Genomic DNA, 12,648 nt, shown 5'->3' on the forward strand with positions numbered 1-12,648 from the left:
TGTGAGCATCACCTAGATCCAATGAGTGCTAAGTGTTCCATTTATTCTCATGAGAGATGGATTCATGTTGAATCACTACTCATGAAACATGGGTCATCGAGTTTGACTCAAAAATCACACAGTTAAATCCTGATATTCACATCACAAGAGGATTTTTATTTTCGAGGTGCATAGGTGGCATAAATAGAAAAATAAAAAAGAAGTTGTCATTACATTAATTGAGGTGTGTAGGTGGCATCTTAGAAGCTTGTGGAAAGTTTCTTAAATCTTGCATTTAATATTTGTTGTGATCCATAAAAGAAATGTAATTTTCTAATTGGGCCACATAGTGGTGCTTAGTTGTAATTCTAGAAGGTTATGGAAGTTGTAAGGTTGTGGATATTGTGTAGGCGGAATTCTAGAAGGTTGTGGATAAGTCATGCATTGGGTGGTAAGTGCCTATTTAAGCAAGGGATATGAGCATTTCTAATCAAGTTTGAGAAGTAGAAGCTAGAAGGCGTGAAGACTTCAAGGTGTGAAAGCTCTAAAGGTGTAGCTCTTAAAATAGAAATTCTTGGTGAAGCTCTTGGTGTGAAGACTCTTATTTAAGATTTCTCTTATGTTGAAGAAGTCATATCAGCTTGTGGGTGTTGTAAGGATTTTTCAAGTATAATAAAATTATTTGTGAAGCATTTTTTTTTTCTTGGTCCCTATATTGTTGCATTCTTGGTTGTGAGTTGTTAGAGTGGTGTGACCCTCTATCAAGTGGTATCAGAGCATCCTACATTAGTGGTATTAGAGCCGTACCTACATTACTTAACCATGAAAGTAATAGACGCTGCACAATTCTAACATCAAAATTTTATAATCAGCACTGTAAATTGACAAGTCTGGAATTAATAATAAATCTAAATAGTAAATGACTATATCACTTTTATTCTTATTCGTTAAATTGAAAATAAAGTGGACATTTTGATTTGACAAACGAAGGTATGTCCGAATCCCGCACAGAATTGTGTAGCGGTGGAGATATTTGAGCACACGTGAATTACTCTGACTGCCCTATTTATGATGTTGTACGCCTTCAATTATTATTATATGCATGACTGACAATCTCTTAAATGGTGATTTCCCCAACTCAATTATGAATACAAACAGTAAATTTGTAAGTAAAGTTACATCAGATATAACGTGCCTGTCAAATTACAGCATCGGACACTGACATTTGTCTCCATGGTTGAGGATTTATTTGTCTGACTCCTTTCCCATGTATTTCCACGTAATAACAGTTCGATTGAATTAACAATTTAGATTGACCGCTAAAATTACAGTCAATTATTATCAGAAAAATCCTTTAAAATAGACGAAATATAATTCAGTATGCCAGGAGGTGTCGATGGCAGCAGATCTTATAGCCATCTATGTGATAAAACAATTAATGGAATTTCATTGACCTCCAGTGTGGAGTAGATCATGAAACAATTAACAAATTAGATTCCCCACTAAAAATTATAGTCAATTTAGGCAAGAGCCTACACCACAATGGTAACTTGTGAGTAATTTGTGAGTCTCTTACGTGGGAGGTCTTGAGTTTGACTCCAGTCAAGGTTAACATATAATAATAATTAAGTTCAACAAATAATAATAATAAATCTAGGCATCGGCTCATTACCCATCAAAAAACAAATTTATAGTCAATTTTGATAAGATTCTTTTTTCAAAAAATAGATAGAGATAATTCATTATGTCTAAAGGTGTACAACCTTATAATGACAACAATTTCAAGGCATCACATGTTTACTGTTCTTGTGCTCAAGGTTCCATATCAGAAGGCTTTAACTGATTTCAAGCCTATTGGTTGTGCCCACATATTCTAGATGCGGTGATAACCACTCATGAGATGAATAGAGATCTTAAGAGGTATGGCCCTTAAGTTGGATATTTCAAAGGCATATGATAAGGTTGACTAGGATTGGGTTTAATAGTAAAGTTATTGGGATGATCAAGACCATGATTGAGATTGTTAACTAGTGAATGGTACTCCTTGGTGTTCTTTTGGGTTTGGGAGGGGTCTAAGGCAAGGGGACCCTATCTCCCCTTATCTTTTTATTATGGTTATTGAAGTGATGGGTAGATCCTTCCCTAGACTGGTTAGTTTCAGTGTGATATCTGAGATTAAAGTGGCCACCTCCTTAGCTATTGAAGTCATACAACAAATTTTTGAAGATACCTTCCTTTATGGTTGCTCCTCTGTGGTTGAAGCTAAGGCCTAACACAATCTTCTAGATGATTATGTGTAAAACTTAGGGTAACAAATAAATTTTTGTATAAGAAAGATATACTTTTTTTAACACAGACCATGATCTTCAAAGGTGTATAACTAATATGTTGGGATGTCAATTTGTTGGTTGCGATACTTACCTTAGTCTACCAATGATGGTAAAGGGAGTCCCTAACCAGTTTTGGAAAACCATTCTGGAGAGAATGCAAAAGAAACTGGTAGGATGGAAGGGAAAGCTTTTGAGTAGTGTTGAGAAACATCAATTATTAACTACGTCTCTCCAACTTGGCATACTAGTGTACTTTCTCTCACTTTTTTAGAATCTCTTAATGGATGATTGACAAGCTAGAAAAGCTGCAAAGAGATTTTTCATGGATCACAAATGAAGAAAGGAATAGATTAAGCCTTGTTACCTGTGATATGGTGTGTAAACCTAAGGAGAAGGGGGCACTTTAAGTTAGGAAGATCTTGAATCTTAACATAACCCTACTTAGTAAAATCAGATGGAGGTTGGCTGAGAATCAAGTGAGTTGGTGTGGTATAATGAAAGCTAAGTACCTCAACAATACTCCTTTTGTGTATTGTCTTATAGATAATGATTGGCCTTTGGGCTCTAAAATATGGAACAACTTGATTAAAAATAAAAACCTCCTTAGAGAAGGGCTTCGTTGGATGGTTGGGAAAGGAAATAGAGTTAGATTTTGGGAGGATAATTGGCTCGAAGGATAACCTCTAACCCAAATAAAATTTGACCATCTATAGGAAATTCTAAAGTGAACTTGTCGGGAGAAGGTAAGTAACTACATATCTAGACAAATAAAGTGGAAAATAATTTCAAAAGTGGTGATCCCAATTAACCTTAAACCTCTGGCTAGTGAGCCGATGGATATCCTTGATTCTTATAGAATTAAATAGTTCCTAGAGGAAGATAGGTTTATCTAGGATAGAACAAACAACGAGAAGTTCTTTGTTAAGACAACTTACCTTCTACTCTTTAAAAAAGATCAAGCCCCCCACCTCATGGAAGAAAGTTGGGAACAACCAACTCATTCCTAAGGTGAATTGTTTCTGGTGGACTATGTTACATGGAAATATTCTCACAATTGATAATCTAACAAAAAAGGCTTCCAAATCCCTAATAGATGATATCTTTGCAAGTTTAGGGAGGAAAGTATCTAGCATATCTTCCTTCAATGCCCTTATGCTTTAAAAGTCTGGTCTCTAACCAACTACTGGCATATGCAAGAAAATTGGCAATGAAGCAATGCAAGGAATGGAGAATCCCCAAAGGAGATGTCCAAACCCCTATCCAAGAATCACATGGGGGAATTGACAAAATGTAGCAAAAAATAAGATTGATAATTCCGTAGGATGCTCTTAGCCCTTTGTTATCTTGGCTTTCTTTCATCCTTGCTACCCCTACTAATGATCACAAACCCCAAATTCATACCTAATGTCTTCTTAACTTTTCTAGATATAATCAACCAACAAGTCAGCCACAATCCTTCAAGTCTACCAAGAGCCTCAGATGCTCCTATAGTAGGGAAATACCTCCAAAAATATAGCAGAAGCTATGCCACTCTATTGGAGGTTAAATTGTTTTGTTAACCTAGGATTGAAATACATCTATATTGAAGGTGATTCTAAGGTGATTGTGGGCATGATGAAAGGGTGTATCACCCCAGGTTGAACAATATTTGGCATATTGGGAGAAATCTATAACCTCCTCACTAATTTAGAAAGTTATGATCTATATCACATCTATAGGGAAAGTAACGTTGTTTTTTATTCCATGACAATCTTGGGGCTACAAGTCAAAGGATTAAGGTGTTGGGAGCATATGAACACTCTACTAGCGGATATCCCTGCCCTTATATGGTAAGGGAGAAAAATAATAGATATAGGGAATGATATTTATACTTTATGTATATGGTTAACCTATTGGTTAGTATGGTGGTGTGCTATTTTAAGAGGGTCATAGATAAGATTTAAAATTTAAATCAATTGATAAAAGTAAGGAATGTTTTGAAGGTCACTGCTATGATTTTAATTTTAAATCAATTAATGAAAAGAGGAACAATTTGAAAGCCACTTGGAAGTGGTGTGATAAAATAATTATGAGAATTAATGAAAGGGTTACTGAGAAGATTAGAGGAGATCTTGTTGTAAAAAAGATTAATAGGAAAGGTTGGATTTCTAAATAGGAACGCTTTGCAGGTTTTTTGGAGGCTGGTCAAATTTATGATTGATCTAAAGCTAGCAGTACACACATTTTTCTTTTCTGGAGATGGAATGGGGAATTAATTACCACTCCAAGTTATAATTTTGACAACTTAAATCATTTTTTGAAGTGCAAATTTGAGTTTTGTTATTTTCCCGTGGAAGATTTTAAATACAGAATTGGCTTTTGGAGTACAATTTTTTAAAAATTTGTTAGTCTGGAGGAATCAGAGAACCCTTTATAGGGGGCTAAAATGGGTGGCCCCATATGGTCAGGTTTGAGCCCCCAAATATTATGGATTATGTGAGTAAGCCTTGCACTTGGTTGATGCTAAAGGAGGGGGGCCTGGTTCTTTATATGGAAGCCTTGACAGGATGTGATGATAACCACTCTTTGCAAATTGTGAATTCATGGATTGATAGAAGGGTTATGATCAATGACTTATTTCATTTCAAGTGAAATAAGAAATAATTTCTATGGCTATTAAGCTTTACATGGAAGGAAGAGAATGATAGAAGGCGACAATTTTTTGGACAAAATGAATCTGAAAAGATTCATTAAGGAAGATGAAGAACCAATTAAGAAAAGAGGGGGTTTCTTCCATGCAAAGCTTCTAGAACCTTAAAATGAGGTATGTCTAGTTATAATAAAGTGCCTAACTTTAGAAGGTAGATTTGGGGTTCGCTATTTTTACCATTTTGTTTTACTAAATCACTTTCATCACTATGATATTATATCAATTTCTTTTTTCCTCCTTCATGACTTGGAAGCTATTATAAATGAAGTTAGGGAGAGACAAAAGAAAGGAACAAAAATTCACCATTCTTCATTAAGGGCTTATCCTCTATTTGTATAACTCTCATCTTGCTCTTTGCCCACCTACGTGTGTTTCTTTAGTTGATAATTAGGGTCTGCAAAATCTCCATAGACTTGGTCATGGAAACTTCTCTAGGGCCCCCACCTCTTAGCCTTCCCCCTCTTTTGTCCCCACTGGTAATACCAAAAAACACAAGAATTTATTGGGAGGGAACTAAGTTAACATTAAAAAAACCCAAAGTTGAAAAATCTACTGAGATTTATCTTGTGTGGCTTCTAAGGAAGATATTGAGTGTGGTCGTAGAAGGTCAGGAAGAATTTTCAAAAGCTAGGCTAGGAGAAAATAAATAGGTAACATGAATTTGGAAATTGATGAGGAAATGTCAGGTTTTGGAGAAAGTGAAAAGATAAAATCAAGAAGGAAGGAGAAAGCCAGTAGGAATTATGCTGACAAAGAAAAGGAGGAGGAAGATGAATCTGAGGAGGATACCCAATTGGACAAAACTAAAAAGAAAGAGGAGGTGAGCAATGATTAAACTCAGTCCTCAACTAACTTTTGAATGAATACCTTTGATTTTATACCTTAGGTACGCAGGTTGCCATGGGTACCTCTTCGATGACAGCCAACTCTCCTGGGACGACTACTAAAAATTAAAAGGACAAGGTTTTTCCTAACCCCACTATGATAGTAGTTTTGGACAAAGATATTGCTAAATGGAAATGTGTTGATTGACAAGGGATGATTGGTACTGTAGAGGCTATGAACCTTGGGATGGAAGAGCTCAAAACCCATTTTTGTGCCTTAGATAAGAGCTTCAAGACCAAATCTAGGTTCATTATGAAGGTTACACATGTGGCTATGATGACTCTTCACTTGCTCCTACAAGAGGAGGAAGAAGAGCTTGGTAGGAAGGATTCTAAATAGCTATATGGCTTCCTCACAGATGATTGGGCAAAGGTGATGCTGGAACAACCCAACTTTTTATACTTTGAATTGTTTTATATGTTTTAGTTTTGGCAATTCATTTATGCTATAATGACCCAACTTTCTATACTTTGAACGAGCCTTACATGACTCTAGTTTAATTTTTTAAAGAAATTATTCTTTAGATAGGATAGGTTTAGTTGGTATGGTTATTCTCTAATTTTTAAATTTTTTTAAAAATAATTATAAGCTAGATGCTGATAGTTTAGATGTGATAGAGCCATTTCTATTTTGATTTTACTTTATTAAATTTTGCATTTTTTATGAATGAAATAGAATGTGATTCAGTCTCTATGTTTCATTGCTTGGACTAAAGAAAGAGGAAGCAACCACTATAGCTATATGTCCTTATACTAGAGACACTATAATTTTTTGTTTCAAGAAGCAACCTACCAAATTTTAATGATGGGATTAGGGGCTCTTCAAATATCTTTCATTTTCATTTATGCATCAACCTTCTTTGAGCTTAGGAGATCCATATCTTAAGTTTGGTCTATACAAAATTAAATTTGTGACTAAGCACTAGAAGTGGTAGTCTCCCTTGTTAGGAAAAAGCCTTTCACTTGAACAAAGTCTCGTAGCTTCATCATGTTGTTCTTAGCAAACTACAAAAAAAAGAACATGTTACATTATCAACATGCCATGTTGGGTACCCATATACAGATATAATGAAATTTCTCACTAGACATAATTTCTTACATATCTCTGGAAAAATTGATGTAAATCAAAAGATAAAAATAAAATATAGCCACAAAGAAAAATGAGAAAGATAAAACTCCATGTGAGAAAAAAGCCTCTCCCTCCCAATTAGACGGTAGGTAATAGACCATATAGCCCCTCTTATAAATGTAGAATGTACACCAATAATAGATATGTTGTAAACAAGATGTAGTAGATTGTCCATAAACATCAAGCAACATATGTCCCCTTAGGAAGAAACAAAACCAAAGGTGTATGCATAAACTCTTTCCAACGCTAAATATAATTTTTAGGAAGAAATATCAAATAGTATGAAGTCTCTAAAAGCGTTTCAAGTATCACCATGAAAATTCGAAAAGTTGTCTTCCAAATCCAATGTATTGGGATACATGTTTGAAAGAGAAAATCCAGCTCTAGTGAAGATTAATGAAGAACAAAACCCAAACACTCTTGGGAATCACCTCTAAAGATAAAGATACTTCCTCCAAATGTTCTTCCAAATTGTCCATACTTGTACCAAACTACAAGGAATGATCATGTAGAGAATGAAGAAGAGGGTATAAATGTCCCCTTACAACAACAAAATAATGACCATCTCCATCAAAGAGAACATGTATATTATCAATAGTACCTCCAAAAAATTTAATGTACGAGTCAAGGAAAACCTACTTTGTGTCCATCAAAGAGTTATGCCAATAAATTTGTGATGCAAGCCTTAACAATTGGATCCCAGCCCCCTACAATTCTATGGGCTCTCTTAATTCTTACACTTTTTATAATCAATATACTAATTCTAAGTCCTATATTATAACAAAATGGAAAACAAAATTAATAGAAAGGAAGAGGAGCAACAAGCAAAAGAGAATATTCCAATAACTCAACTATGAACCATTCTCCCTTATCCAATAAAACCTAATTGGATCTTGTAAAAAATTACAGCTGAAATGTTCTTTTATAATTAGGAAATGTCCTTTTATAGTCAACTATACAAGACATAAGTTTTTAGGTCTACATATAATAATAACAATAAAGGACCACCTAACTATGCTACAAGCAAAGCATACATATCTTATTCGTGGAGTACTATTTGTACTCGTAAACCATCTTTCAAGAATACAAGTTCTTCACCACTAAGCCAATTCATATTGTACAAGCCAACTCATGTTGTACTGTGATTACAAGTTTTATGCATTTAATTATAAATTGAAAATCACAATTCTAAATCCTATACCATAACAAAACAGAAAACAAAATTAAATCGAGAATCACAATTCTGATTTTCATTTTGATTAATATGTAAGGAAATTGACTGATAAGGATGCATTCCATATGGTGCATGGATGTCCCCACTACAGAGCCTTTGAAAAGTTCACAGCTGTCACCGACCATATATAGGTAAATACAGGATGCATTCTAGATTCTTTTGAGGTTTAACCCTGTTACACATTTACAACATGAATTCACAATGCTCTGCGGACAATTCACTGTCGGTGATGTATGTGAACTTCATAAACAGTAAAACGTCACATCTATCGTGCAGACTAATGATTCGGCAAATCTCAAACTACTATTTGGACAAGCTATCTTGATGTGGACAAGACTCCACAGTCCGTGATTCCATCCTTCAACCTCCTTCCTACCCTTCTCTTATATCTACTCCTTCCCCATTCAATATGATTTCCAAAAGCTCACTTCAATTGGTCTGTAAGGAATCCTACAGGTAGATAGACCAATCAAGAATGGCACCAATAAATATGAAGTTGAGACTACTTTCTTGCTCGGACTCATTTAGTACTGAAAATGAGTCAAATCCATATATTCTTGCAGTTATAGCATCCCTACTCCAAAGACTAGTAGCGAGAAATGAAAGGCTTATGCTTTCTTCAAAAAAAAGCTTGTCTAGGGAGGATCTATGTGCTTTTTCCGCTGTACAAGTTCCAGCAATGGACATTGGAAGGTTTTTAGAAAGAATCTTCAAGTATTCTCGCTGCAGCCCTTCTGCATTTGTTGTTGCATATGTTTATATAGATCGCCTACTTCTCAACAATCCCAACTTTAGTATAACATCTCTCAACATCCATAGGCTTGTCATCACCAGTGTTATGGTCGCTACCAAATTTCTTGATGACTTGTAAGTTGATCATTTTTTACATTATGTTATTGCTATCAGAATAAGATTCAATATTTTTTGAATAATTTGAGTTTAGAATTTTGAATAAAAGTCATTGTAGTGTGATTCAAAACTTAGTGGATCATGTAGTATAATTCGAAACGTTGATGGTAAAAATTTCTACACAATCAAATCCAGAAACAAATATATTATGCAATAGATTGTGGAAATCTGATCTCTTTAAAGTCATTGCCCAAATATTTTGCGAATAAAACCTATCTCTCATCTAAATGAATAATGCAATGAGTATTAAGTACATCACTTATTCTCATCTTTAAGATGGATAGTTGTGAACAGCTGATGACAATACACAAGTGAATGAGTTTAATAAATTTGATCCAAAACCTATACAATGCTTATGATAGTATATGGCTTTGAGATCATATATTTAATCTTGACAACAATATATGTATATGACATTGAGTTTTTATATTTTCACTAACTTATTGTTAGTTCTTATTTGAATTGTTTTGCTCTGATAGAATGTGGTGCTTCTTTGCTTACATGAATGTGGTGTTTTTGGATCAGGCATTGTAACAACGGCTATTTTGCAAAAGTGGGAGGCTTAACGCTCAAGGAAATGAACGTTCTCGAAGTTGAATTTCTCTTCATGTTGCATTTTAGGTTAAATGTGTCAGTGAGCGTGTTTGAGAGCTATTGCTCACATTTTGAGAGAGAGGTGGCATTGGGTGGAGGTATTCAGATTGAGAGAACTCTTCTCTGCATTTCCAGAAAAGAAATGCACAGATTGTGGAGAGAAGACAGTTGGAAGAAGGCCAAGCAGAGATTTGTGGCGAGCTCCTGATTGTTGGCGTAGCGACAATATCTTCGATGAGCCCTCTCCACCACCAGTATGCATTTTTGATGTGATGGCAAAATCTACATGATATGCAGAGTGCAGATCATCGATTCTAATCCCTCAAACTCCTTTGACCCTTCGCCCGAGTGATGGCAAAATCTACACTGATGTTAAAGCAAACTCAGCGAAGTCTAAATCGACTCTTTAGAGATGTTTAATAACTGTGTAATTATGAGTACATTGTAAGGAGATGGGTTTGTTAGTTATTTGTACACCAATCCTAATTAATCTCTGATGTGTATAAATGTATTATTCAAAAGCAGTTCTCTTAATATTAGAATTGCCCAAATTTAGGGCTTGTAGCTCTGTGGATTGAATTTTAGTTCACTTGGTCTCAACTTAAACGAAACGTGGGTAATACTGGTAAACCGTTCGTACATTCTCACAGAAATGTCCGGCGTCGAAAAAGCTTACCATTTATTTGTATATACGATTAACTTTTAAAGCTCTGAAATCACTGCGCTGGGGACCGTGTGTGTATGTTAATTGCAAAACTGTACCGTCCCCACCTTTTTTGTCCCCACCTTTTTTGGAGTGTCTTCTGTGAACACAAACGTACCCTCGGTTTATAAGAAATTTCAGTCCATACTGTTAAAAATAATAATACTCTTCTTTCTTGCTCCTCCATTGGATTGTGTTAACCTATTTGCATTTTATTAAATTTATGAGGAGAAGAGGTTTCAGATACTCGTGGGTCAGTATTGGGTTTCTAAATCTTCAAGTGATGGCCTTCGCTGGTTGGTAGTTCCGAGACCTCGTGCCTCGCTGGACTGTCTCCCAGGTTTGAACCCTCCATCAAAAAAAAAACTTATGAAGAAAAATAATCTGTAATATTGTTATTAGAGTTCAATTTTTGAAATTTATAAATTAGGTCTTATAGTGTGAAGTCTCCCTCAGTTTGATTTTATTTTTTCTTAGTAGATCATTTATATTTCAGATGCTTCCTGTTAGCAGGACACTGATTACTTAGCAGCTAAGTTTAGAGACTTATAAATAGGGACAATGATTTCAGTTAGCAGAGGAAGAGAAAGTGCAAGCATACGCATCCAAGAAATAGCTCAGAACAGAGCATGCTGAAACATGGCAACAGTAGATTGTACCTGTCGCTTAAATTGGTCTTTTTTGTATTCTATTTCAACATAGAGGATTTAATATTAAGTTTCTAATGCTATGTAGAGCAGTGATTGCTCTAGGCATATAAACTTTTTGATTGCAGTCTCGTACATGTTTTTTGTAACAACAATATTGTTTACTGTAGAAGTTTATTTTTCAGGTTACCAGTTGCATCAGTTTGTTATCAGTAGATAGATAGATAGATAAAATTTTAACGTCCACGAGGTCAAAAATAGCCTATGGGACAAAATAGAAAGAAAGATCATACTCCACTTCATTTCAGTTATTATCTCAATATTGATTTGATTTGAATTGATTCGCTGGGTGGTTGGATACAGAGATTACAGAGGAGTAATCTTTGTGCATCCACCACTCTACCCTGTTTGGGTGAAAACATAATATGGTTTTGGAAGAATTATTTTTGTATTAGCTGGTCATTGTGCTTTCAAAATCTTAAAATCAATTATGTTGTTCAGTCAAAGATTCATGTTTCATGATTTTTTATGAAACATTTAGTATTGGTTTGTTTGAAGAGATGAAACACCTAGACTTAATTATAGAGTTGTCTACAAATCATTTTAATTGCAACCTCATTTTTAAAATCAAAATAATTTGTTGAAGACCAAAATATTAAAGAGAAAAATAGAAAGAGACTCTAAAAAGTTGATTCATCAATTACCATTAACTTTTACAAATGATGGGTGAAATTGTATATTAGTTAATAAATTATAGTCCAGAAATTTAAGTGGCTCAAACAAATTGGACTTCAATGAATGCCATATAAGTATGAACTAAATAATAATTTAATAATAAAGACTATTAAATGAAAAATATTATTAAGAAAACTATTCTACAGTCAAAATTTAAAAAGCACTATTATCTTAAACATTAACGCAGAAATTATTATTAGATCAATTTCTATTTCATCGAGTTGGGTGTCTCGCATCATTTCCGATTATATTCTACATTACATCTGTACAATTTTAAATTTTAATGACATTTCACTTATTAAGAATAATTTTTAAACATATAAAAAATAAAATGTACCATTAGTTGTACTTTTCTTATATTTATTAAAAACAAAAAATATGCAATCAGAATTGCATTTGATTCTGATAGATATCACTCAAATTTATTACACCAAACTTTAGGAAACTTCAAAGTCGTCAAGGCGTGGACAAAAAGTAGTCTCAAATGAGAGTCACGTCAACCAGTTCATTAATGAAGACAGCAATCCAAAAGATGGCGTGGAAGATTTTGGAATTTTAGGAGTACGATTGGTCAAGACATTCAATGAATCTGGACGGCGTCAACGAGGGAGGAAAAAGGATACGCCAATGGATACAAGCAGAGAGCAATAATTGTGATGAGCATATAAAATCTAATAAATTTATTTGGAATGCTATATATGTAGTTCGAGCATGTTTCAATACTTGATATAACATTTGATATAACATTTGATGATGTAATATCTAATATTTAAATTGATTTGTAATAGGAGTTTTGTGGTGCTTAAAACTATTAC

At 34.3% G+C, this 12,648-nt stretch overlaps 1 protein-coding gene across 1 annotated transcript; it reads left to right on the plus strand.

Moving 5' to 3' along the window:
• Window positions 1-8,672: 8,672 nt before the first annotated feature.
• Window positions 8,673-10,272, plus strand: LOC149570568 (cyclin-U2-1-like). The gene is made up of 2 exons (XM_089817920.1): window positions 8,673-9,112; window positions 9,680-10,272. The coding sequence occupies exons 1-2, from the start codon at window positions 8,721-8,723 to the stop codon at window positions 9,954-9,956; spliced, it is 669 nt and encodes a 222-aa protein (XP_089674046.1). The 5' UTR covers window positions 8,673-8,720; the 3' UTR covers window positions 9,957-10,272.
• The last annotated feature ends 2,376 nt before the right edge of the window (window positions 10,273-12,648 follow it).

This window comes from Cupressus sempervirens, chromosome 3 (assembly GCF_028749045.1).
Source record: "Cupressus sempervirens isolate cs-2001-9-10 chromosome 3, ASM2874904v1, whole genome shotgun sequence".
In the NCBI taxonomy this organism is placed as follows: domain Eukaryota; kingdom Viridiplantae; phylum Streptophyta; class Pinopsida; order Cupressales; family Cupressaceae; genus Cupressus; species Cupressus sempervirens.

Excerpts from the sequence above, each read along its gene's own strand:
- LOC149570568 (XM_089817920.1), top strand. The coding sequence starts at position 8,721 with ATGGCACCAATAAATATGAAGTTGAGACTACTTTCTTGCTCGGACTCA. Across the intron at positions 9,113-9,679 it reads ACCAAATTTCTTGATGACTT|GCATTGTAACAACGGCTATT; the intron begins GTAAGTTGATCA and ends TTTTTGGATCAG.